This window comes from Arachis ipaensis, chromosome B6, assembly GCF_059453495.1.
Source record: "Arachis ipaensis isolate K30076 ecotype BB chromosome B6, ASM5945349v1, whole genome shotgun sequence".
NCBI classification, from domain to species: Eukaryota; Viridiplantae; Streptophyta; class Magnoliopsida; order Fabales; family Fabaceae; genus Arachis; species Arachis ipaensis.
In genome coordinates this window covers 3,696,077-3,723,805 of record NC_142441.1, presented here as the reverse complement: position 1 = coordinate 3,723,805, position 27,729 = coordinate 3,696,077, and the positions used below count along the sequence as shown (strand labels likewise).

Sequence of the window (27,729 nt, the reverse complement as noted above, 5' to 3'; positions counted from 1 at the left end):
AGAAATACGAGTTTGCTTAATTAATGAATTGAACTTGAGGTTTGTTATATTTAACTTACTATTTCAGTATAGCTAGCTTTATATACAAAATATACAACATTAGAGTATTTTAAGGTGAAAAATTTAACAATCCTTACCATGCTAGGTTGTGTATATGGTGTAAATAAGAAATGAAATAGCAAAGCATAAAAATAGAAAGGGAGCGAAGGGCATGCATGATGCATCTTCATAACCGTTTTTCCCGCAATAAACAATAACCGCCCTTCCCTGATCCCTTTTGTTACCAAAACCACAACAACAATTAACAGTTAACACCCATTCTTATGCATCATCAATCAGCCTCACCCTCAGCCTCACATTATTTTTCTTTATTATTATTTTCTCTAATAATTATTAACATAATTGCCTCTCCCTCTTCTTCCTCCTCCTCCCCCTCCTCCTCCACCTCCACTTTCATTAGGCACAGGTTACAACCTAATCACCTCATCTCATTTCTTTTTATAATTGCTTCATTCATCTACAAAATTTTAAAATTTTAGATTCGATTCATGTATACATGAACATTATTATATTGTATTCTATATTTTCAGGTGATTTAACTGGATATCATTTACTGAATGGCTTGTTAAGCCTGCAGCAGCTTGGAATACTTTTAAACAAGTATGTTGTGCTGCGGAGGTGCAGAGGAGGAGAGCAGTGGCCCGCCTGCCAACCAAGCCACCACTGCACCGCCTCGAGGGGGAAACACATACGGTGGAGGAGGTAACATTTCTTCCACTATGTTATGGTTTTAAATTGTGGTTGCGTTAACACAATTTGTGCATAAATATATGCATTCTTTTACATATTTCAACATATATTCTATACAGGTAGCTAATGTAACATGAGCGATTTTTCACCTCTATTACATTAACAATGTAATTGATTCATTCGCAATTGCTGCCCTTGTTTAGACCTTAGAGCATCTAATGCTCCAATGTTGCTTTTGTGAAAATGAGGAACATATCTAAGCTAAATTGTATCAATTCAATCTATTATGAAATAGAGAGAAAGTTAGCATATGTAATCCCTCAAATACTATCAAGAAGAGCTTGTATATATTCTATATACAATATTTGAATCGGTTCAATATTATGTTTGATCTCCAAGGTTATGGAATAACAAATTTGCAACAATCTTATTCGAAAACAGGCAATGACAGAGGAGAGCCAAGGGGCAATGCTGCCAAGACTGGTGCTCCACAGAAAGTGCTGCCAATTGAGATTCCATCTATGCCATTGGATGAGTTAAATAGGTTAACAGGAAACTTTGGTTCCAAGTCTTTCATTGGAGAAGGTTCCTATGGACGGGTTTACTATGCAAAATTGGATGATGGAACAGATGCTGCAATCAAGAAGCTGGATACCAGTTCTTCAACAGAATCTGACACTGATTTCACAGCTCAGGTAAGATTGTAATGTCCATTGATGCAATGTTTTGACTCCTATAATAGTGTTGTTCTACAATGCCTGACGTCACATTGGATCATGCAGTTATCAGTTGTTTCAAGACTGAAGCATGATAATTTTGTGGAGATGATTGGATACTGTCTAGAGGCAAATAACAAAATCTTGATTTATCAATATGCAAGTCTTGGTTCTTTGCATGACATATTACACGGTAAGCCAAATTATATAACTTTTTCTATTGATGAAATAGTATTTTGTTGAACCTCTTTTATTCAAAATGGATGGAGCAGAGGTTACAAGAACAAAACTCAAAAGAAAAGAAAAGAAACTTATGCTATGCTTTTGTTATTTCTTTTTGTTGTTATAGGAAGGAAGGGTGTACAAGGGGCTGAACCAGGTCCAGTTTTAAGCTGGAATCAGAGAGCGAAAATCGCGTTTGGTGCGGCAAAAGGACTTGAGTATCTTCATGAAAAGTGTCAGCCTTCTATAGTTCACCGTGATGTTAGATCCAGCAATGTATTACTCTTCAATGACTATGACGCCAAGATTGCAGATTTCAGCTTGACAAACCAGTCTTCTGACACCGCGGCTCGCCTACATTCAACAAGAGTGTTGGGAACATTTGGCTATCATGCTCCAGAGTATGCCCTTCAATTATAATCTAAATCCCTCTGCAAAATATATAACTTTTCACATTCTTTTGTGCTTTCTTGTAGCCCAAGCTTTATCATCCCATGCAAAGCAAACAATATAAATGTTAACTAATTTCATGGTTTTGTTTTTCTTAATGATAGGTATGCAATGACTGGACAGATAACACAGAAGAGTGATGTTTACAGTTTCGGAGTTGTGCTTTTAGAGCTCTTAACAGGAAGAAAGCCAGTAGATCACACAATGCCCAAAGGGCAACAAAGTCTTGTAACTTGGGTATGCATGCAAATTTAAGGATTAAATTATCTTGTGTTATTGTTCCATATATATTGTATATTCTTGAACTAATATGATTTTTCTTTAAAAAAATTGGAAAATTAAAAAAAAAAAATTCAGGCAACTCCAAGGTTGAGTGAGGACAAAGTGAAACAATGTGTGGATCCTAAGCTAAACGATGACTATCCCCCAAAGGCAGTTGCTAAGGTTAGTTCCTTTAGTTTTTAGTCTTTCACTTAAGTTCATATAGATTCATAAATGTCCAAAATATTTCATATAACTGCATTTGAGACTAAGTGATTATTTATGTGGATATATGTAGTTGGCAGCGGTTGCAGCACTTTGTGTTCAGTATGAAGCAGATTTCAGGCCAAACATGACTATTGTAGTCAAAGCTCTCCAGCCACTTCTGAATGCAAAACCTGGTCCTGAAGCAAATGCTTGATAATTACAATTACCAAGAGTGACCATTTTTTCTTCTTTTTTGCAATTTGTGACTCTAAATTATTTCTAATCTCGTTTTCATTGTTCTAGTAGAGATTGTATTAATCTATGAAAAATTGCAAATGATGATTTTTAGTCTGCTTCTACATATATCCAGATATTCCGAAACATACGTGTTGTAATCGCATCTAATACATCATCATCCTTTGGCCTAAAATAATCAACTGTGAAAGTATATATTTTGTAGAAATTGCATTTGTTTCTTTGATTGAATGAGAGGTTATAATATATACTAGCAAATGACAACATCATTAAACTATAATTTATTTATTTTTTTTCTTCTTATGGTGTTGCTTATGTAACTATTTAAGTCTTAACATGTATGATGACATAAACAGGAGTGCAAACATAAAAAATAGTGTTCACAAAAGTTTAACTGAATCATAACATATCCTCCCACTTTTGATGGTGAGGAATCACACAATGAAACGAAGGAATAGTTGAGTAATTGAAGAATTTCAAACCTACTCAATCAAATCACGGAAGTGAAATAGTCATTGAAAATGTCAAAGTGAGAGTTGGTTTTTAGACCTTTTTCATCTAGATTACCTTTTTCAGTCAAGGCTGCTTCTAGTTTAAAAATAAATTAAATTAATTTCTATACATGTCATTTGGAACATTCATATTATTGTTCGTTGTTTTTTGACAAGCGAAAAAGACCATGTCACAATTGTCCAAGGTTTCGCTAGATTGATGCAGAACTATATATAGATGGAATCCCGAAATCATACCAAGGAGAATTAGTGTACGGGGCATTCTTGAAAGAATGTTTCTCTAATTCAAACCTTATGAAGGCCGAAGAAATAGTGAAAAAAAAAAAATGAAGAAGTTAAAAATCCCAATTTTAATTTCGGATTTGAATACATTTGTTTGGATGTACGAGAGGCTAACACGGAAGTAGAAGGGATTATGGTTATCGGAATTGACAAGAAAAAATCTTAAATTAATTCACGGAATATTTGGACTACATTTTTCAGTCAATTTGAGATTCTTGTTTGTCAATTCTGATAATGACAACCCCTTCTACTTCCATATTGCCTCCGTACATCCAAACAAATGCATTCAAAACTGAAATTAAAACCGGAATTTTCAACTTCTTAATTTTTTTCACTGTTTCTTCAGCCTTCATAAGATCTGACTTAGGAAACCATTCTTTCAAAAATATTCCATACACCAATTCTCCTCTGCATCAATCAACAGTAGCATAGTCTCTCTCGCTAAGTTGACCACCATGTGAAAAAACGAACAATTTTCCCACAATGAGGTGCATTTACAACTGATCAACATGATATCAATGTTTCAAATAACAAAAAATTAATTTAATTTAGCTTCAAACTATAAGCAATCTGACTGAAAAAAAGTAATATAGATAAAAAAAAAATCTAAAAACCAACTCCCACTTTGACATTTTCAATGACTTCATTCCACTTCTGCTATTTAATTAAGTAGGTTTGAAATTTTTCAATCACTCCATTCGTGAATTAATTTGAAATTATTTTTTGCCAATTCATTGTATGGTTCCTCACCATCAGAAACAGGGTCAACTTGGTAAGAACGACCAATATTTAGCTAAGTAATTATTTGAGCATGCCAGCAACAAATTCAAAGTTCACTGGTGATAATCAGTAAAAAATTCATCTTAGTGATGATTTTAAGCAACAAAGAAACTAGCTCAACAAATTATTCAAGGTTCAGTGGTGATAATTGGGAACAAATTCATGTAAATGATTATTTTCAGCCAAAAAAACTAGTTCAGTGATATTTTCAGCAACGAATTTCAACAAATTAAAATCAAAGTGCAGTGATTTAAATTTTAGCTACCTTCGAATTTTAAATTTAACTTAGTCAATTTATTTAAACAATACTCTCCAATTTTAGTGTCGGCTAGTGCTCTATAATTCAATCATAGCTTAGGCTTCTAATCTATCTAGTCCAGGCTACAATTTAAAGCAAGCTAATCACAATTTAAACTAAGTGAAACATATAGGTGTATCATTTGAAATCTGGTTAATAATTAGCTAATTAATTAATTAGCATTTTGGCATTTAAACAACTTACTGATGTGGAGGAATTATGAAATGAGAATATTAAAAACTCTTCGAATAAATCTCTTTTAAAAGTTAAACTTTTTCATTCCTTTCCTTTCTCTTATCAATCAAAGTTGTTAACACCTTAACACCCTCTTAAAGCAATGGGAATAGCTCACGGCATGTATGATTTCGAGAACCCTTGACTCCCTCATGGCATCAGTGGCATGAGGTGCAAGAGCCTACAAATTTCAAATTTAAACTTAATCAACGACGGAAAAAGTCCTAAAGAAATGATGGGAGGAATGCATGACCAATTGACCACGACCTTTCAAAGTACATGTTCATGTTGATATCTATGGTTAAAAATATGCAGAAGCTAGCAAGATTACTGAAGGATATGATCATCACACACAACACACAAATATAACTCCACATTATCAATCATAACAACACTTGCAAGAGTTAATAGTAAAGTAGTAGATAACCATTTTGAAATTGTCAAGGGAGACATGCCCATCTCTATTTGGTTCCAACAATCAGCCTCGGGACCGGCTACTTCTGCAAAAAATCACAGAAATTGCAAAAAATCATAGATATGACAGAAATTAAATTAACAAATGCTTCAAGGTAAATCACAGGAATTACAGAAAATCGCAAAAATCACATGAATCACAGATCTTACAGAGATCACAGAAATTAACAAATTTTTAAGTTAAATGGAAACCATAGGAGACGAAGAAGAACAACGCTCACTGAACGACAAAGAAGCAGAACGACGAAAATGGTGACGCTCACTGAACGGCGACAGCGCGACGCTCTTGCTGCTCACAGCGCTGCTCACGGAATGGCGACGACGCGACGCTCCTGCAGTCCTGCTACAACATCTATGACGCGTGAAGACAGCGACAACGTTGACGGGGTTTTGGGAGAGTGCGACGGTGAAGGGGTTTTGGGAGGCGGCGGCCGGCGGTGAGATTTGGAAGAAGAGAGGTGGACTTCTGGAGAGTAGAGAGGTTAGGGTTTCAACACTTTCATGTGACTGAAGAAAAGAACGAATAATAGAGGAGGCAAGGGTTTCTGGCCCAGAAATGAAGCGGTCAACGGAAGACAGCGATGCTGTCAATGGAAGCTGCGACGATGACGGGAGGACGACGGGTAAGTTCAGGCGTTGGAGAAGAAGAAGCTTTGGTGCTCTGGTATCTGGTCTCACCGTCTCACTCACTCACATAGTGAAGAAGAAGAAGCTCTTCTGACGGCAGCTGACGGGTTAATTCCGGCGTTGGAGTCTTGGAGAAGAAGCTCTGCTCTCAATGCTCTGTGCTCTCCGCCTCTCACCATTTCAGGAAGATTAGACCATCTCCGTTTAGAGAAATCATCTCAATCTTTATTTATGGTTAAAAAGTAAATCCAAATCAGTTTTTACATCATAAACTATAAATAAAAATAAAAATTCAACATTTTTCTCATTTCTATTAGAAAGAATTAATTTTAATTTTTACTGTAGTTTCACTTAATTAATTAATTAAAATAATTAAAATTAATATAATTATTATTTTTTTATAATAATATTTTTTAAATTTATAAATTTAAAAATAATTTATTATTAAAAATATTAATATTAAAAAATTATATATAAAAAATAATATATAATATAATAAGATTACATTAATTTATAAAATTATTTAATATAAAAAAACATAGTTAAATTCTATAATTTTGTAATGTAGTTAGCATTTTAAATTTTATAAATAAAAATAAATAATTTATTAAAAATTATTTTATAATGTGTAAAAAATTAAATTATTTTTTATATAAATAAATTTAATTAATTATAATTTAATATAATTTTTTATATTAATTATGATTTAAATTATTAATATAAATTATTAATTAAATAATAATTATATTAAATAATTAAATTATAATTAATTAATTAATAATTATTTAATATAATTAATTAATTAATTATTATTTAAAAATAACTTGCCACGTGACAAGTTATTATTAGTGATATAGAGTCTCTCTAAAGAAAAACTCCTTCTTTTTGAGACTTGTGCAAGGACTCATTTACTCTCCAATGATTTCAGTCCCTGTGTGTCAGAAAAAAGTAAATAAGGGACTCACCGTTGGAGGTGCTCTTAGGGATTTAGGGTAAAACTCTAAAATTACTTCAAAAAAATTATTTATATAGTATTAATATTTATTAATTTTCATATATATATATATATATATACCGGGTCGAGGTCGCCCCGTCCCGCTAACACACCCCGCCTCGATCTTAACTCGTCCCGACCGGATAAGGGATGGGGTGATATCTGCGAATTCGAGTACTCTTACTATTTCTATTTCTGGGTTACAGAAACTAATATATGTATATGAAGGACATTTTGGTCCTTTGTTATGACGAAGATTATATGGGTTCCTACGAGGTGAGGACCTCTATTTCCGTCTTGGTCCTTTTTGTTTTTCGGGTCTCCGTCCTCATCTTCTGCAAGAAGATTTTGTTCCCCAATTCGTTTCCAACGGAGAAATTGTCTTGTCTATTAAGGGCTAAGTTTTTTTTTTTTCCTCTTTTTCTGAGTCAAATTGGGAGATTAGTGAGAGATTGGACTTGTGCTTACACTATGTTTGGAACAGCAGATTTTGAAAGGAAGAAAAATGAAAGGGGAGAAAAATGGATAGAAAAGTCCATTTTTCTTTGTTTGAATTAGAGTGGAAAATGGGTGGAAAATAAAAAAGTAGATGTGGGGTCCATATAAATTTTTTCTTCTTATTCCTGCGATGAAAACTGAAAAGGGATGGAAAACAATGTTAAATTTCATATTTACCCTTTCAATAACAAAAAATAAAATTCCTAACTCACTCTAATTTTTTCTTCTAATTGGTGTTTTAATATATGTATTTGTTTGAAAAATAAATATATAACTTTTTGTTTATGACATTTAAAATTTTGAAAAATAATTTGAAAGATTTTTTTATTGAAAAAATAATTTAAATATATTAATAAATTATAATTTATATATAATATATGTAAGGGTAATAAAGTAATTTTACTCTATTATAATTTTCTCTCTTATTTTCTTTTTATCCATTTTCTCTACATCCAAACAACATACAAAGAAATCCATTTTTCCTTTCATTTTCTTTCTTTTCATTTTCTTTCCTCTTATTTTCCATCAAACATCCAAACAAAGTGTTAGGGTTAGGGTGTTTTTTTTCCAATGACCTAATTGTATTTTTAAAATTTTAGGAATTTAAATGTCCGCGAAACAAAAAATTAGGAATATATTTATCTTTTTTTTTCAAAAATTTAAGCATAATTTGGTTCAAATTATGTAAATCGATCGGATCGAGTCGAGTCTATTAAGTATAATATGGACAATTGGATTTATTATTGTTGCCATAATAAATCAATTTTGTTCTGATTTATTAAAAAATAAATTATTAACCAGTTTAATAAAGACGTCCAATAATAATATGATCATATAAACATTTTTTAAAAAAATATTTTTAGTATTTTTATTAAAATGGCCTTAAATAATTTAGAGTTTGTGGTTTACATATAATTTCTTAAAACTTTAAAACTTTAAAAGTTGTAGCGGCTTTTATAAATTAGAAAACATGACTCGAATGTAACTATTTTTTAATTTTTATTTATTGTATTTGTGTAATATTAAATTTTAAATTATTTAGTTTTGTAAATTATCCTAATTTATATTAGTCTCTATAAAAAATAAAAAAATATTGTTAGTATTTCAAATTAATTTACAATATAAAATCTTCATACTACTATTTTTAAGTGACCAATAATATAATAGACGCAATATACTCTTAATATTTAATATTCTTTTTAAATATTAATTAAGTAAAAAATAATTTATTGATTAAAAAAATCAAGAAATTAAAAATATTTAATGATACGTGCTTCAAATATTCGTGATATAAAGAGTTCAAATAGTATTTAAAAGATTTTATTAGTTTATATTTTTAGAATATTCAATTTAATTTGGTGTATTTTGATTTTGTTTATTTAGTTAATAGATTGGACTTTATATGTTGTGACTTGTGAGTTAAGGATTTTCTTTGTTTTAACCTAATTAGACCTTATAAATACCTCATAAACTATTGTAGCCGCATGATTAGAGGTGTGAACCCCCTCCCCCCCCTTTTGGTTTTATGATGAAGCCATGGTGTGTCCAAGTAAGGTTGAGTGAGTTCATCTCTTGTTGTATCGGAAAGTTGGATAGAAGGTTGAGAAGTCCCTTTCTTGTTGTATCAAGAAATTTGATAGAAAGTATAGTAATTTTCTTTATATTCAATGTCAATCTATCTCTTTTATTTTCTATTTCAATTTTAATGTAACTTTCTTATTTCAATTCATGTCATTTTGTTTTATTTTAATTTTTTATCATTTAAATTCTATTTTATTTTAATATTTTTTTTTTAATATTGCATGAAAAACATTTGTAAATTTAAGTGGGATTGTGGAGAGTTATGAAGCACGGACACTTCGTTGAGTTATCATGTCCACGTGTCGGATACATTTTGAATACGACACTCATTGACATTCGTCTGACACGCATGTCTGCTGTATCCAACAATGTCTAGATAAAAAATAAAAATTCTTTTTCGAACACGCTTGGACATATCTAAATACAATCACGTGTCAACATGTCAAGTCTTATTCTTAACACGTATTCTTGAAATAAATTTAAAAATAATATATATTATTATTTATTAAAATAAAAAATATTTTAAATACTTTATATAATTAAAAAACATTAAAAATAGTTAAAAAATAATTTTTTATTTTAATATTAATAAAATATTAAAATATCATTGTAATTTATCTAAAAAATACTTTACGCTTTCTATATATGACGTATCCTTGTGTCTTATAAGATTTTAAAATTTGTATATTCTGTATCGTGCCGTATTTTGTGTTTATATCAGTATCTGTACATCATTGATGGAGATACAAGAATTTATGGCTTTTTTATATAAATAAATAAAGAAAATATATTTATTCCCTAAATACGTAGGGATAAAAAGTGTTATAAAAATACGCATGGCCATTTTAAGTTAGGCGCCCCGCGAAATAGATTTTGCCTCCAACTCAAGGATGGCACCCATGAAATGGTGCTGACATGGGTTGACCAACCACCCCAATGACGGCAGACGCGAAATGGACATCCTCATGACAGGCGCCTGCGAAATGGGGCAGCTCAGGCTCGGCAGCAACGAAATGGACCAATACAGAGGCGGCACACACGAATTGGGTCATACACTCAGGATGGACGCGTCAATGCATTATATTCAACACCATCTATCTACACTGATAACCTTATAATTCAAATAACGTAATAAACAGTCGTTTCCTCTACTTTAACTTGCAAACAGGAGGAAGGCAGTTCATCACCACTACCATTCTGTCACTTTCCATAATTTCTTTTTCTCCTAAAATTTCTATACATTATTGAAATAGATCAGTTTTAATTCAAGATACATAATTTCAGATATACTGATAAATCGAATGCATATTGGACTGCCTATTTTACAAGTAGGATAGCTTTAAAGGGTTATGTGAGAGTGATGAGTGGTTACTATCAGGTAAAATCTTATGCTCATTTTTTACCTGTAAGTTAGTCTGTTGTCATCTTTGTGAGCTCTCTCATACTTCCTTCTTAGAACATTTGTTACTTTCTTGTTGACATTTAGACAGCAAGACAATTAGAATTTTTCAAAGGGAGGAACACATCTAGACCAAATACTAATTTGCTAGCAGAAGCTTTAGCAATTGCTCAGCATCATGATGCAGTGAGTGGCACAGAGAAACAAATCCAGAATCCATTTCACATGCGGTACACCTTAGTTATTTCATTTCGTGTTTAGTACCCATAAATTGGATCCCATTTCGTGTTTGTCCCCCTTTAATTGCTCATTTAGTGGGCACCCATAATATCTTGGTCCCATTGACCAAATTCGTGTTCAGCGGAGGGTTGGAAAATGTCATGCGTATTTTTAGAACACTTTTAATTCCCACATATTTAGAGAATAAATGTGATTTTTTATTTATTTATATTAAAAAGCTAGAATTTAGAGTCTGCATTTTTTAAAAATTTGTTGGACCATTCCTACTTTTAAGAAAATAGACTTTGTGGTTGAATCTTAGTTTCTTCTTTTGATGAGATGCTATACGGATGCCACTCTAAAGAAATAAACCCAAAACGAATAAATCTAAAATATCGGCTATAAAATAATAATGAAATTAAAAAATATATCTTGATAAAAGTATAAATATAAAAAATACTAGATACACATAAAAATTTTAATTATTAAATTAATTATTATATATTTATATATAAATATATATTATTTAATTTATTTTTAATATATATTTTATATTTTAATATATATTTTATATAAATAATTAATTTAATAATTTTTTTACGTGTATTTAATATAATTGTATAAATATGATATCTGATTAAGTGACTAGAAGATCAAATTGAAACAGAAGTACCTTGGAACTTAATTAATTAGCTGTAACATTTAATATTCTCACTTTCATCTTCTAGGCACTATAGAAGAACTCGTTTGGCCTGGGTATAAAAAGCATAACTATTCAAATTAAATTAGTTTCATAAACAACTTAACTATTGGATTTTCGTATAGAACTTAAATTTCATTTTTGTATGCATAACATGGATTAATAGTCAAATTTATCTATGAAAGATTATTTATTTTTTAAATTAGTTCTTAAATGATTTTTTAGTCATATTAGTCCTTAAAAGATAAAACGTAAATCAAATTGATCCTTCCATTAGTTAGATGATGACGTATTAAGTACCACGTAATATGATGACATGAAAGGTTAATGTCACGTGTTATAAGATGATTGGTTGACATGTCAGGTCACGTGATATGTAACACCCAACTACAGAAAGCTTTACGCATAGGACATAAATCAAAGGTAGTGAGGCGCTACGACCTCTAAAATAAAAAATACGTAAATAGATATATATGAAGAATAGTTTAACTAGGAGCTTTGGAAAAAAGGTTGAACAAAACAAGACCGAAAGTGCGTCACACTCAAAACGAGATTGGATAGAAGGCTTATACAGAAAACCAAAGAGACAAGTATATAAACAGAATGTCAAAAGATAGATACATAAGCAAGCTCTAAACTCGACCTGCGAAGCAAAGGTCGGCTAGAATATATATATATATATATATATATATATAAGGGCTTATTTGGATGAGTTTCTAAGAAAAGATCTTTTTTCGAGTTATCTTTTTTTTTAAGATTTTATAAAAAAGTAAAAGTAATTTTATCTTTGAGTATCTCATGCAAAAAGGTCTTTTTATCTATTAATTATGTTTGGGTATAACAATATAAAAGTACTTTTTTAATTATTTATTACATGAAAAATATCTTTTTTTTTAGAAAAAAAGATATTTAAAAAAAGATGTAAATTATAGCTTATCAAAAAAGATATTTTTTTCTAGTGCTTTTACTTTTACTACTAGAAATTTGCCAAATACACTAAAAATAAAAATAAAAAAAAATCTTTTTTTATCAAGATAATGGTGTCCAAACAAACATTAAATCCTGTTTCTCAAAGTCAACCTCTAAGAGGGACAAAACATAATGTATACAAGATGGAGAATCTATAAACATATTTAAACATAAACTAAATACAAACACCAAGTCCCAAGATAGTTCTTCGCTTCCAAGAGTCTTCAGAATGCTCAATGCAGTGCTTCGCGTCCTGCATCTGAAAACAACAATATATGTATGGAATGAGAACCAGGGGTTCTAAGTATGGTAAAGGTACCCGCATAGATAATATATAAGGTCCCGAAAAAGCAAGAAGGAATCCTATAACTCCGACACTTAGATTAAAATTTAAAGGAATAAACTAAAATATAAATTTGGTAAAGTCCTCTAAGGTATCCAAGTCTCAATCTAACTCTAATTCTACAATTCACTTTCTATCTCATTAAACTCTAACCGTACAATTCACTATATGTTTCCTCCAATCTAATTGTGATCCAATCCTTCACTTTTCGTTTCTTCCATTCCTCCAAAACTCCGGTGCACAGACAAGCAACTACAAACAAAATAAACACAAGTAGAATACAGATACAGCAGGTAGCAAATATAGCAGGTAAGTATAATAATCTCATAGGCAAGGCCAATTAATGCACAATTAAACAAAATGCACATATGCATATGATGTATGCCTGCCCTATGGCTGATGATATCATCTGTCGGTTATATAGTCAATCTGACATGTCCTGGTAGCTAACCATGGACAGAACACCAAACACGGAGCAAGTGGGACAACGCCGCAATCCTTGTATCTTACCCACATACCCGGAGCAAGGGGACAACTTCACCCTTGCCTCTTACCCAGGTAGTGTTACAGTTCTCAACCCGGAGCAAGCGGCGACAGAACTCAACCCTTGCATCTTACCCGAAGTCTCGAACTCTTATCCAGAGCAAGTAACCAACGCCACTGCCTTTTACCTGACTTTCTCAACATATACTCGGAGCAAGTGGACAACGCCACTGCCTCTTACTCAGTCACATATATCTCATTATGATTAAAATTCATTCATATTCATTCAACAATTAGACTTAAAAACTTATCATCCTTCATTCCTTGTTATCACACCTCCCATTTCGTTCATCAACAATTCATACTCAAAACACAATTCATTCTTTTCTAAATAAAGCAAACTCAAACGTAATTTTTTTTATTAACTCAAAATCAAATTATAAAATCCTTAAAAATTCAAATCTTTCTAAATAATCACTTCAAAAGAAGGCTCCTATTTTCATAAAAATTTCGTCAGCATCTCTAAAACTTGGACATTTGCCACCCCTCAAGGGTTCCAACCACCAAACGAAATACCTCTCGGTCATTCAAATCATTTTCAGTATCAAATTATTTCAAAATCAAACCAATTCTAATATTAAATCTTTTCAAAAAATCAACCAACTCCAATAGCAAACCGTTTACGAAATTGAATCACACATCACATACCATATACACAATCCATCAATAATTCATTCAGTTCATTCCTATCTTAAGGCCTTCTAGCATAAGTTTTCACGTGACATTAAACATTAACTACAAGAAACCAAAATCATACCTTGGCTAATTCCTCCCTAAGCCCGGAACACCTCAATTATCCACCGTTTCTTAAGCTCCAAAGCTCCAACTCCTCACCAATTGAATTTTCAGCTCCCAAGATTCAATTTCAAGCTTCCAATATCCACTAATTTAACTCTAATTCAACAAGATACACAATCTAACTCATACAATATCACAATAATCAACATTGAGCTTACTAAATCACTAATTCACAAGAGTTAGAGTTTTCTTACCATTATCCACGAGTCAAATTGATAAAATTCAGTGATTAACTACTGCTTGAGTACCCATAAAATATCAAAATCACAAAATCTCTCAATTACCAAAACCCAAATTACAAACTAAAAATGAGAGAACTGGATGAGAAAACGTGATTTTCTTAACAAATTGTTCAATGGATTTTGTAGAGAATTCCGACACGAACGCGTGGTCGCTGATAGCTTGTCAATTGGAGCTTCGGATTGAAAGTTATGATGGATTGAAAATTGGAAGTGGGTTACGCACGTTAAATCTCTTCTTTGGCGTGCTTCTACTGAAGTAATGAGGAAGAAAAGGGGCTGAGTCATGATTATATAAGCGGGCCTTGGGTCCGGTCCAATCGGTTCGGTCTGTTGACCCGTTTTTGGTCCAAAATCTTTAAAATTAGTGTCAAAACTCATGTTTTAATTATGTCTACTTCATTAAACTATAAAATTTAAATTTCTTATTTTTTTAAATAACAATTAATTTATTAGTTAATTATTTACTAATTACCCAGGGTTTACACGTAACGCTCAAAATTCAAACAACGATCAAAACCTCTCAAAAATCTCTCAAAATCGTCGCAAAAAGTCAATTCACCAACAAACACAAAAAGAAAAGACGAAAGATTATTGAAGGTAATATTCACTAATCTTGCAATTTTCTCACTTTTCTCTTTCTCATTCTAATCGCAAAATGCTACGCAGTAATATTGCAGTTTATTTTGTGTTCTTGCGTTACTATTCTCATTATACGTTTCATTTGGTGATGACTATATTAGGCCGGTGTAAAAATACTATGTAGTATTTGTTGTGTAGTTTAACCTATATTTGCGTGCGTTTGAGGGATTTGAATGTGTTTTTGTGTATGTTTGAGTTTTGCATGTTTCGAAATGAGTGCCTGTAGTGCTTCTGGTATCATTGTATTCATGTTTGTGTTTCGGTCTATTTGGTTTGTCTTTCGATGTATTTGGTCTGCCGTTATGTGTATTTAATCAGAATTGAGGTGTGCTTGATAGTGTTGTACTCTTTATATTGTAACTAGACAACAAAATATTGTTTTTGTGCTTCTGATGTTATTATGTACATGTTTGAGTAATTCGCAACTATTTTTGTCCATTTATCAGGAATTTTGCTCATCGATTTCTTGTAACAAACCATAGAATTTTATTCTAGTATTTCTAGTATCATTTTATGCATGTTTGATTCAGTTGCATGTCTTTTTTATCTCATATTGTATGATGTAATAAAAAAACAATAGCAGTGTATTTGATTTGTATTTTTTTGGTGTATTTGGTTTGTCTTTCTGTGTATTAACTTTTTTTTATTCTTTACAGAAAAAATGGCACCAAAGGCACCAAAATATAGTGTAATCATATATATGTTTGAACAACTCAATTTATTTTGTTTAAATATAGTTTATTTACATGATTCTCATTTATTTACAAAAAATCTATGATTTGAGATGCTCCACAAGATCAATTCATGATAAATTTAAGAATATGAGCGAGGACAAGAAAGTAATTGTCCGAGAATTGGGATTTGGTGGTTTGATGCATATCCCTCTAATGAATGTGCCACATAAGCTATTGAAACAATTGACATATTCATTTAATCTGTCCCATTACAGACTGAACACATGGTATGGTATAATCAACATCACCCAAGAAAATATAGCAATTGCCCTTGGCTTGAGTATAGCTGATAAAAATCAATTTCCTAATATATTTGTGAATCAAATTTCGGTATATTATCAAATCATTTATGTGTCATTGAAATATTTCTTGCTGCTTTTGTAGGGCCACACTATCTAGCAAAAATTAACTTTCAAAAACTTAGTGAGGAGAATAAGAAAGTTGTTAGAAGCTTCCAAAGCAAGACCTTGTCGCAATTATCAACCTCTGTGATGGATATGAATGTCGATGGGGAGAAAAATCGAATGAAATTCAAGAGGACATTCATCCTATACATTTAGATGTCCTTCTTGTTACCGACAACTGTAAACAAAATTTCTTCTGTTCACATGTCGTCCATTCTTCACGTGGACGTAATACATCAACGGAATTGGGCTGATCATGTGCTCAACTTCCTAATAAAGGGCATTAAATAGCACATATTAGAAAAGAAATATGTTGTTAATGGTTGCCTCTATGCTCTGATGATTGTATATTTTCACGAATCGACATACAAATATAGCCTGGTGGATGAAATTTTTGGACCACTTTAGGTCCAACATTGGACCAAGAAGTTGCTGGTACAAAGAATAAATGCTGAGATCAATGATGAGATGGTAACTCAACAGAATTTTTTCTTTATTTTCAGTGTATTTTTTTTAAATATATTGTATAAACAAATATTTTTTTCTGTTTTAAAAAATCGTGAAAATGGAACAGCTGAAAAAACAATTAAAAGAAGGAAAAAATAAGGGAAAAAATAAGGAAGGAAAGAAGGAAAAGAAGAAGAAAACTATTTCTTCAGAAAGTGAAAGTCTTATGGAATCCGAGTCCAATTCTGAAGATGACTCGGAGGATACACCAAAAACAAGAAAACAACCTAAAAGAACGGCAAAGAAGCAAGTATTTTTTTGGTGTATTTTTTACCATTTTATTATGTTTTCTTGCTTGATGATTGTTTCCTTTTTCAGGATGGAGTCCAGGAAATTAAAGCACGTTACTGAGGATTCATCTTCCAAAAAAGAAAGTGAATCTGATAATGCATAAGATTCAAAAACTATAATTGAAAATACTATGTTTTGCTTTTTCGTCAAAAATTTATTTACTAATAGAATTTTTTGGTGAAGAAAGTGAGGAATTATGAAAACAAAGATTTAAAAAAAAATTCACAAGCCTGCAAAAAAGTAAGTATTATTTTTCAGTTATTTTATCAATTTTATTGTATTTATTTGCCTGATGATTGTTTGCTTTTCCAGGATGCAATCCAAAAAAAAGAAACAGATTATTGAGGATTCATCCTCCGAAAAAGAAACCAAATCTGAGAATGAGTAAGATTCCAAAACTATCATTGTCATGCTTTTGTCATGCTTTCTTTATTGTGTTCATTTGCCTAAGGATTGTTCGCTTTTGCAGAACTGAATCCAAGAAAAGGAAACAAGTTGTTGAGGACTCATCCTCACAAAAAGAAATTGAATCTGATAATGAATAAGATTAAGAAATTATCATTGTAAAATGCTATGCTTGTCAATTTTCGGTGTATTTTAGTAATTTTACTATTTTTTTGCCTGATGATTGATTTCTTTTCCAAGATGCAGTAAAAAACCACTGACATTCTAGAAATTGGACTTCACTCCATGGAAGCTCACTATGATTCTTCACCAACGTAAGATTTATTGTTTGAAGTTCTTTCTTTGTTAAATTTTCCTTCACTACAAGAAATAGTGTAATTATCGACACTAAAAATTGACGGCCAGATTTTCCGTCGATAATTTTTTATGGCTTGTCACCGATAAAATGAAAAAGAAATTATTAGAAATAAAATATTAAAATCGACGACCATGTTGTCTATTATTTTAGTAACTTTTTAACCCCTTAATTTTATCGTCACATTATCGACGAAATAGTGGGTGAATTTTTTTTAAATCGACGGACTAATTGTCTATTTTAATAATGATAATATCGACAACTTTTACTGTCGATAAATTTAGACGATTGAGATTTCTTTTCAAAATTGGATGGATAGTGTAAATTTATTAAATAAAATAGACGGCTAAAGTGTTGATTTTTATTTTAATTAAAATCGACAAAACTACCATCGATTTTTATCAACAAAAAATCATCCCTGCGTTTACTTCCCGCGTCCACTGTATCACTCAATGTCCCCAAAATTAATCCCACACCTTAAGAGATTCAGAAAATACACTAATTAACCCCAAAATCTCAGTGAAGCTGCTTCTTCTTCTCCAATGCCCAAGAGTAGAGGCCATAGACGAAGTCATGGTCACAGAGAGAGGCAGAGAGCCGCCGGAGAGCAGAGCTTCTTCTGCCGCTGCCACGCCATCCTCTTCATGTAAGTTCCTCTCTCTCTCGCGCGCTCTCTCTCTATCACTCTGTCACATTGTGATTCTTCTTCTTCTTCTTCTTCTTCTTCTTCTTCTTCTTCTTCTTCTTCTTCTTCTTCTTCTTCTTCTTCTTCTTCTTCTTCTCCGCCGTCGAGTCCGCTGCCGTACCATCCTCTTCATGTAAGTTTCTCTCTCTCTCTCTCTCTCTCTCTCTCTCTCTCTCTCTATATATATATATATATATATATATATATATATATATATATATGTATATATATATATATAACTCTGTCGCATTGTGATTTGTGAATCTGCATGTAAGTTCTTCTTCTTTCACAGATTCGTCGTTGCAACATCTTTGCTGGTCGCCGTCGTAATGAGCCCGTTGCTGTCGCGGCTTCTTGTAAGTTCCTCCCCGTAACACCCTAATGCTTTTAAACTTGGTTACGCCTTATTTGGATTATATTATTCGTTGATATTCAAAAACCTTGCAAAATTTTTAAAATAATATGAAATCTTTTGATAAAATAATTTACATGTGTAAAAATATTGAATAACTAGTTTTTATTATAATTGTTACTAGTTGAAAAATAAAGTGGATCTAGAAATACTAACATAAAAAACGGGCGTGCTAATCTATAAAGATACAAACAATGACAAATTTTACTCATGTCAAATAATCATGAAAAAAGAAACATCATAATCACAATTGCAATCACTCAATAAGGATAAAACAAGACACATGGAAAATCCTAATTCTCTTGATTTGTTTAAATATGACTGAAACAATCGCCTATTCTTCCTTCTTAAGGTAAACGCTTAATGTTTCGTATCTACGTCCTTGATAGCTCGCTCCTAATAGTGTACTTGTCTTTTCACCTCAATTGAGCAGTGTATTGCTTTGTGCTGCATCGTTCCTGAAGATGGTACGGAGAGAGGGGTGAGAAACAAAAATTTCTCAGTAGTTTATCTATATGGTGTCATCGTATCCATCTCCAGTCACTCCGAGTTTTAAATAAAAACAGTGATGATGCAATATTGTTTAATTATTATTTTCAAAAGTCTTTGTTAGTTGGAGTGGTGTGACTTTTAGATGCTTTTCACTTACTTATTTTATGACATGTGTGATGCATACAAAATGCCTATAGCGTTAAAACATATAAATGTAAACTCATAAACCTTGGTTTGATATTCTCATAGGCCATAAAGCAATGCAAAATAAATAATAAATAAGAAAAAAAATAGTAACGTTGGCATAGATAAGTCAAACAAAATAGATCTGAATAAAATAAAGATCTTAACCAATATCATAAATCAAACAAAGAGGAACCTTGGATAAAAGAAGGATCTTTGAATGCAATAATAAACATAATCATAAATCAAAAAAGGATAAAAGAAAAACAATCATGATCACACTTTTCATTGTACATTTCATTATTTTTTCTCGTAGCTTTTATGGAAGGTATTGAACTCAAACCGGTATAAAAGGTAGGAGTCCCCTTCCCTTACTGAAGGTTCTTATCCCAAACGTTTTGGCAATCACCTTCCCTTACCGAAGGATCATCTCGATCGATCACCTTCCCTTACCGAAAAATCATATCGATATCTTGTCTTTGGGGGTCACCTTCCCTTACCGAATGATCATTCCCTCAGTTCAAGTTACAATCAAGGTTATTTAGACATACACAAGAAGGGAGTTATGTTAACAAAGATATATTATTATAAAATTGATGGGAGTCCCCTTCCCTTACCGAAGGTTCCCAAAAGTTTGCCGATCACCTTTTCTTACCGAAAGATCATCTCGATTCGATCACCTTCTCTTACCGAATGATCATATCGATTATCTTGTCTTTAAGGGTCACCTTCCCTTATCGAAGGATCATTTTTTCAGTTCTTTAATGCACATAAGATTATTATAATGCATGATACATATGAGGAAATAGACATTATATCATGACATGCAATGCTAACATCTATATTAAAAAACATTTAAGATACGACACATAAGAATTAGTATAAAACCCCCTACCTCGAATGAAGTTCCTATATGTATTCTAATGCAAATAGACGCGATTTGTTAGCGAAGAAAATTTTATTTCATGACTATACTTTGTGTGTATTTTGATGTAGGTATGAATCCTTGACTGGATAGAAAGAATTTTCATATTCCGTAGTTCGCATAATTCTAAAGGATATTTTCTTGAATAATATATGAGTGGACTTTGTGAATACTTTGGCTAGAATATTTTGTATAGAAAAAAAGGAATAGAATGGAAAAGGAAGGACTCAAATAGCCCTTAGGTATGTACATATTGTGTTAGAAGAATCTAATTCGCGTTTAGGTGAAATCTCCAATCTGAATCATCCCTTTGCAAGCCCTATAATATTTTCTATGTTTGGAATTTGGAGATAGCTATTAGATACAAATTTATAGAGAATTGAGTTAGTTTTAAAACAAATCTTAAACAAAGTCAATCGGATAACAACAGATTGAGATATTCTCAAAATACTGTTAGTATATCAGGCTGGCTGATAAGAGCACGATTTTCTACTATGGACTTGTAACAGATTTATCTACATAATTTAATTTGAATTTGATTTTGTACTGAACTTAAATAATAAAGCTAATTTTCTTATATTTTCATGTAATTAAAGATCATTTAAATCTAATAAATATAGAATTAACTATGACTATATCTTAAAAGGTTGTTTATTGTCGGTTAGAGATTCACTACCACTAGTGTTCTCATATATTTAAATTTTAAATTAGATATGTTAGTTTTTCAAATAAATTATTTTCTAATTTTTTTATTTTGAATTTAAATCTTAAATCCTTACCATTTTAATTAATTAATTAGTTATTGAATAATGACTTGATTCAAAAAGTTAGGATGTTACACTCCCTATCTCTCTCTGATAATTATATTTATTTTTTCAGTTTTGTATATGCTATTTTTATCATAAAATTCTGAATTTACGTTTGTTAATAACAATCGCATCAATATTATTGAAACCTAGTTTAGCATAATCAATTCTTCTTGCGCTTGTTGTTTATTTTGCTTTTGTTAATATGGAATCTAGAAACAAGAATGAGAATAGTTTCGGCAATGGAAAACTTCTAGAGAGAAAGAACTTCTGCAAGTATGTCAAGCTTCCTCATTTTTTCATGATTTTGTTTAATTTGTTCACAATACTTTCAACTAACTTAAGGTGATAAAAGTTTGCTATTTTTTTCTTCAAAAAAAAAAAAAGAAAAGCGTGAGTAAGCACGAGTTAATACTTAATTTAGGGTACAAACTATCTGCTTCTTCAAAGCTTTCAAACAACTCATATTCAATAGGTAGAATTAGTATATAGAGATGGCCATGCTTAGCTGGACTTGTGTCTTGTGCTAGTATGATAGCCTTTTTCACCTTTTATATGCAACACCTGTACTTAAAAATAATAGTCTTTTACTTGAATGAAAGATGTGGGGAAGCTTGAATTTATTACATCACTACGAAGGTTTTACTATGCCTGAGTTGGCCTGTTATACATATTTAAATACATTTTAATGCAGCAAGCAAGTAAACCTATGTAGTTGTTCCTCCTTGTTGTAGGAGAAGTAGTGGTTTCTCCAGGGGAGCTTCCCTTTGTCATCGCCGTCACCTTCTCGTGTTCCTGAGGTAGGTCCTCTACTCCTCTTTGATCCCTTGCTGTGTTGTGGGTGCTGAGTTTTGGGTTTTTAATTTATTTGCTATGTTCATATTGCTCGTCTTATAATTTGAGTTTTTGGCACAATTATGTGTTACTACTTACTTTCAACTAGAAATGCTACTAAATAATTGGTGTGTGAATCATTACTTTTACTCTTATGCTGATTGCTGCCTCTCATCTCAACAATTAACTTAAAATTAGTATAGTTTAAATTATCAGATTATTTTGTGACTGATTTATATTATGAGATGTAATTTATATAATATCATCTAAATATTATTCAATATCTAAGTGAAATTTTGCTATGCTGTTATTGTTGCTATGTTAGTTGTTCTTATTGTTGGTTATTAGAATTAGATTTAGTTATCATTTTCTTTTTCGGTTATGGACAATATTAACAAGAAGCACATGTGGATAACATTGCATCTTGTAATAATTTGGTTGATAATTCTCCAGATTCCAATATTGATAGTCAATCACAAGCTCCCTCTAAGTTGGCTATTTTCACTTTTCATAATATACATCCCTTGCACAGAGAGAGACACACTAGGACTAAGCTCTGATAATCTCATAGCTATGTTCATTCCAGTTTTTGTGTGATGGCTCTGGGAGGAGTATGGCAACTTCAGAAGCTCATTGTTAGCTATTGCAATTGGGGCGGAAGCAGTAGAGGTATAAGGTACCCTTCATTTCGTCCTTCTTCTTCTTTCTATGCTGCATTTACTAACATGTTGCTTTCTTTCGTCGTTCCTAATCGAAAATCCCTGATTCCTATCACTGTATAACTGTTAGGTTACAGAGCCGATTCTTACTTTTGTTTTAAATAATAATAGGGATTTTATGGAGCCGGAATTGCCTGTATTTAAGGAGAAGAATCCTCAATTAGAGATTGTTACTGGACTCATTCATAGTCAGCATCCACATTGAAGGCCTTTTATAGTAAAATTTCTTCTTTCTTAATTAGTTAACAAAAGTTGGATTGTACAACTCACTATGGGGATCTTATCTTAGCTAATTACTAGAATTTGAATGAGTGATTGTGATGGGAATTACAGAGAACAAAAATGAGCGAGTTATATGCGTGAAGGACATGGATCCAGAATATGTATTCACCACGCAATGAGGCTAAGGAATGCGTCAGGAAGAAAGGTGATCAAACTGAGGACAAGGCACGTAACCAAGCGCCCTAGTGTGCAAGGTACATGGACAACCGCTCTTCGATTTTAAGAATAATAAGTCCAGAGTGTAGTGTTCGAAACTTGTTATTTACTTTCTGATCAATTTACCAATGTTGTGTAAACCATATTCTTCCTTGCAGGGTTATTTTGTATCTATTATCTTAAGTTATTGCGAAGGAGGAGATATGTAAGTCATGATTCACACTGAACTCAAGTGTTTGAGGAAGTGAAATCAAAGCATTTATTAAGACAATCCAATTATGAAGCTCTTTTAATAATATGTTTCTGTTCTACAGGGTTGAAGCCATAAAAAGGGCAAATGGTGTTCATTTTCCTGAAGAGGTTGGTCGCTCTTAGCCTGATGGATACTCTTACATTCTTTAAAAATTAGAAAGATAAGTTAGGATCCTAATCATTTTTCATTTTTAGTGCATTCAACTACTGCTAAACTACAATATTTAATATTTTAATAGAGGCAAGAGTGGCATTTAGTTCCATAGTGGGTGGAGGTTTAGCTGAGGAAGCCAAGTCCATCAATGCTGATTTTCTTCTTCTCGTGGCTCAAGAAATCCAAAAAACAAGTAAGAACTTGTGATGATGTAACAATCATCATATCATGAATTTCCATTATTAAGATCAGACATGACAACTGTTTATTTTGTTCTTTATAGGAATGGAAGTTCCAAGGGAATTAGCAAGTATTGCTTTGAATATTTTGTATTATTTGTAGATTGTAATTTAAACGAATATAAGTCCGAGTTTAGTTATTTATCTTGTCTTGAGTTTTTTATGTTAGAGGATTATTTATTATTTTGATAAGTTTGTAAACTCATTATCTAATATTTAGTATAAATTATATTTAAAAGTTTATTTGTCTTGTTATCTAATATTTTGTAATTTTATTTTGATATTTAATATTTTATTTGCATTAATTGTCTACTATTTTTCAAATAGAAAAAAAATTTAAAAAATGTGGCTATTAAAATCGACGGTAAAGTTGTCGCTTTTTAAATTTAAAATAGACAAACGAAAACAAAATATAGACGACGAACTTGTCGATATTTTAATAATTAAATCGACGGCTCTTTTATCGATTTTATTGAATCAAATATCGATGGAAACGGTGTCGATTCTGTATAATAATATCGACGGCATTTGTCGATTTTATCGAATCAAATATCGATGGAAACAGTGTCGATTTTGTATAATAATATCGACGGCAAAACTGTCGATTTTATTGAGCAGGGGAAATCCTCAAACTCATATTATAAACGGGAAGATTGTTAATTTTAATGAATTATTATTGACGGCCTGGTAAGCCATCGATTTTATTAGAATTTTGAAAAATCGACAAGTTTAATAGCGACTTCATCCACCGTTGATTTTGCCGTCGATTTTTAATATTATTGACGACCTAGCCGTCGATTTGGCCGTCGATTTTAATGGTGTTTCTTGTAATGTTTAAACCTGATGTAATTACTCTAATATTTTTGAATAATGTTTATTTTATCCTTAGAATGCCACATGTAAATTTGGCAAGTAAAAATTATGCTATGTTTCTAACACAGACAAGCAATTAGAGTAGTGTAAATCAACCAATTGATAAAATGTAATTTTTTTCTCTTACTATTTCTTTTATTCTTGCGCTACCATATTCTGCTTCTGATTTCATATATTTTTTTAAGAAAGAAAAAGTCCTTTAAGATTTTATGCAAGAAAGGCAAGAAGAAAAAAGAAAATTTTGTAACTATGTAAGTTCTCATGCAACAGAAGTTGTGTTTTTATTGAATGCTTGTGGTGTAATTGTGATGTGATTTCGTTGTATTTCAAGTTCACAGAATAAAAGGAATCATTGAATGAACCAGCTCCTGTTCAGGAAGGAATAATAAATGATAATCCTACAGAACAAATAATTGTTTTTCCAAAACAAACTCATTCTCAATGAGAACAACTAGACATGTGAGTTTTCCAACTCACTTTCAATGTTCTATTTCATTGAGTTAACCATTTGTACCTGAATGTTTATGCCATATTAAATTTTTCATTTTTCTTTTCCTTAGAATCCCACTTCAAGTATTTGCTCCTGCTTCAAGCCCTCATCAAACTCAACAAACTACTGCAACGTCACTCGGAGAGGAGGATATAGAAGAAGAAACTATTAATGTGTAAGTATTACTTAAATTCTTTTTCTAATAGTTTCAGTTATTTGGTTTGTATTTCGGCATATTTCTTGTTATTTGAGGTGCACTTGGTGTTGTTGTCCTCTTTTTGTTGTAATTAAGGAAAAAGAATATTGATTTTGTCCATTTTGACGAACTTAGTTGATGCATTTGTTGTAACTAGCCCATAGAAATTTGTTGTAGTATTTCTGCTGTCATTTTGTGCTTGTTTTATTGAGTTGCGTATCTTTTTAAATTTCTGTGTATTTAGTTTGTATTTCTGTATATTTCATGTGAATTGAGGTGCACTTGGTTTGATTGTATTAATTAAATTTCTTTGCTATAATTCTGAAGTCCCACACAACCTCAACAAGTTACTGCAAAGTCTCCAATAAAGAAATGTACCGAAGAAGAACCTCAACAACTACCACAAGAATCTCATGAAGAAGTATCTCCTACTAAAGTGTAAGCTTTACTTCTTAAATTTTTTTCAATATTTTATATGTAATCTTAAGATATTTTATGTGTCACCATGCAGTTATCCACTCCTTCAAACAGTGACTGATGCAATAATGATGATTGCCAATGTTGTATTGAAGAATGACTTTCCTGCACCCTCATTTAGCCTTGGATTCACTCAATCAAGTGAGGAGGCTACACTTTCTCAAGAGGATGAACCACAAACTGTCAAGAAAAATCTCAGGACAACCCAATATTAGTAGAAGATTTGAAAGAGTTGGTGGAAGCTGTCATAGATACTGGGATTGCAGCAGCATTAAATTTTGGTAGAGAGAAAGGTCCCTCTCTGGAAAAGGTGCAGCCTACAATGAGCTTTCTCGACAAATTCCAAACTCCTGTGAGGCAGAAGCAAATAACAGATGAACTTAAGGAGAAACACTTTTATTGGGTGACAAATATCAAGACTTATGAAGATGAAAACACTAATGAGTGGGAGACAATTTTTATACTGAAGCATGAAAAACTATTGGAAATAAGAAGAATGCATTTTGAATCCTTAAAAGCTGAATCAGATGTCGAAAATCTGGTAATCCTAGAATAACGTTAATGATTTTCTTATCAGTTGTTGTGCCATATATGTATTAAGTTTGGGTTTTTAATTTTCATAGGTTGTCTGGCAATGTGCCAAATTCTAAACACCAGAAAAATTGAAAGATTTCAAAAACTCGTATATTGTCTGCCCCTTGATATTGTTGTAAGTTGTAATACATTAAAATTTCAGTGTATTTTTAAAATATATTGTTTACTATAACTTTCTTTCGGTGTTATACAAATTTTGAAGAATTACACATTGTCGAGTCACGAAGGCAACTTCCTTCATCCAAAAACTAAGAAGCCCTTCCAGGTTGAAGACTATCAGGACTACCTCCCATTTTTGGACGAGAAGAAGCTTGTATCCCATCTATTTGTAAGCTTTCATTTATAAAGTTTATTAAATAATTCTTACATTATGTGGCAATTAAGCTAAACAATTGTTCTCTCTGGCTAAACTTCAGATATTTGTCCCAATTTGCTATGTGCAGCATTGGTAATTATGGATAGTGGACGTTGAAAAGAAGAAATTTTACGTCCTCGACCCAATAAACAAAAAAGCTCCTACAAAAGAGAGAACAACAATTAACAAATTTGTCATAAGTTGTTTATTTGATACAAATTTCTGTTTTCTCTATAAATTCTATTATTTCTGTCTCTTTGAAATAAGGAGCACTTGTAGTTCTATGAAAAAAGAAAAATAAATACTATAATATACCGAATTGCTTCGCAAATACACCGAGAAATATTAAAATAATCATCAATTTCTGAAGGTTGAAATTATACTTGCCTTGTTTTGGTTTTTAGGGCTTCGTCATTTAAAAAATGAGAGTGTTTGCTGTAAGAGAACCTTTGATAGACAAGGATGAGGATGTCGAAGCACCATACATCAACATCAGTGGGCAGTAGACAAGGTATCAAATCTTTCTATTTAATAAATTTATTGTGTTTTATTCTCGTTTTTAGCTATGATTGCGCAATATATGTTATGAAATGGCTGGAGTTAATTGATCCAAAAAAGATCAAAAAGAGAAAATATTTGTGGAAGAATTGGAAACAGGTAACTATCTTTAAAAATAAATAACTCTCTATTACTAAATTAAGGAACTTTAATAAAAAAATTTCTTTAAATTGTAAGATGAAGTTGATCATTTTAGAGTGGAATATGCTACCATTCTACTTGACGAAATAAATCAACTCAGAGATAAAGCCATTGAAGAATGTGAAGCAATCAGACTATCCAACTCATCTGCTGCACTACTAAGTCCGTACTGTACATTGAAATCATTAGACATTGATAGTAGATAGTTTGATATTAT

General features: G+C 31.6%; 1 protein-coding gene, 1 long non-coding RNA gene and 1 pseudogene across 3 annotated transcripts; 2 read left to right on the top strand and 1 right to left on the bottom strand.

Annotated features, from left to right (window-relative positions):
• The first annotated feature begins 325 nt into the window (after positions 1–325).
• LOC107645397 (Protein kinase superfamily protein) lies at positions 326–2,833 on the top strand. The gene is made up of 8 exons (XM_016349408.3): positions 326–466; positions 591–762; positions 1,192–1,445; positions 1,533–1,659; positions 1,816–2,089; positions 2,243–2,375; positions 2,496–2,582; positions 2,698–2,833. Exons 2-8 carry the CDS (start codon positions 663–665, stop codon positions 2,818–2,820), a joined length of 1,098 nt encoding a protein of 365 aa, XP_016204894.1. The 5' UTR covers positions 326–466; positions 591–662; the 3' UTR covers positions 2,821–2,833.
• On the bottom strand, positions 1,587–6,278 carry LOC107645398 (uncharacterized). 2 transcript variants are annotated; one of them, XR_015885986.1, is made up of 3 exons: positions 5,663–6,278; positions 5,395–5,467; positions 1,587–2,170 (listed from the first exon to the last, which is right to left on the bottom strand). It is a non-coding gene; the product is annotated as an uncharacterized LOC107645398 (long non-coding RNA). The 2 variants fall into 2 exon arrangements; XR_015885985.1 differs by having other exon boundaries at positions 1,587–2,119.
• A 16,344-nt stretch (positions 6,279–22,622) lies between these two features.
• Positions 22,623–23,250, top strand: LOC107647902 (large ribosomal subunit protein mL43-like; annotated as a pseudogene).
• The last annotated feature ends 4,479 nt before the right edge of the window (positions 23,251–27,729 follow it).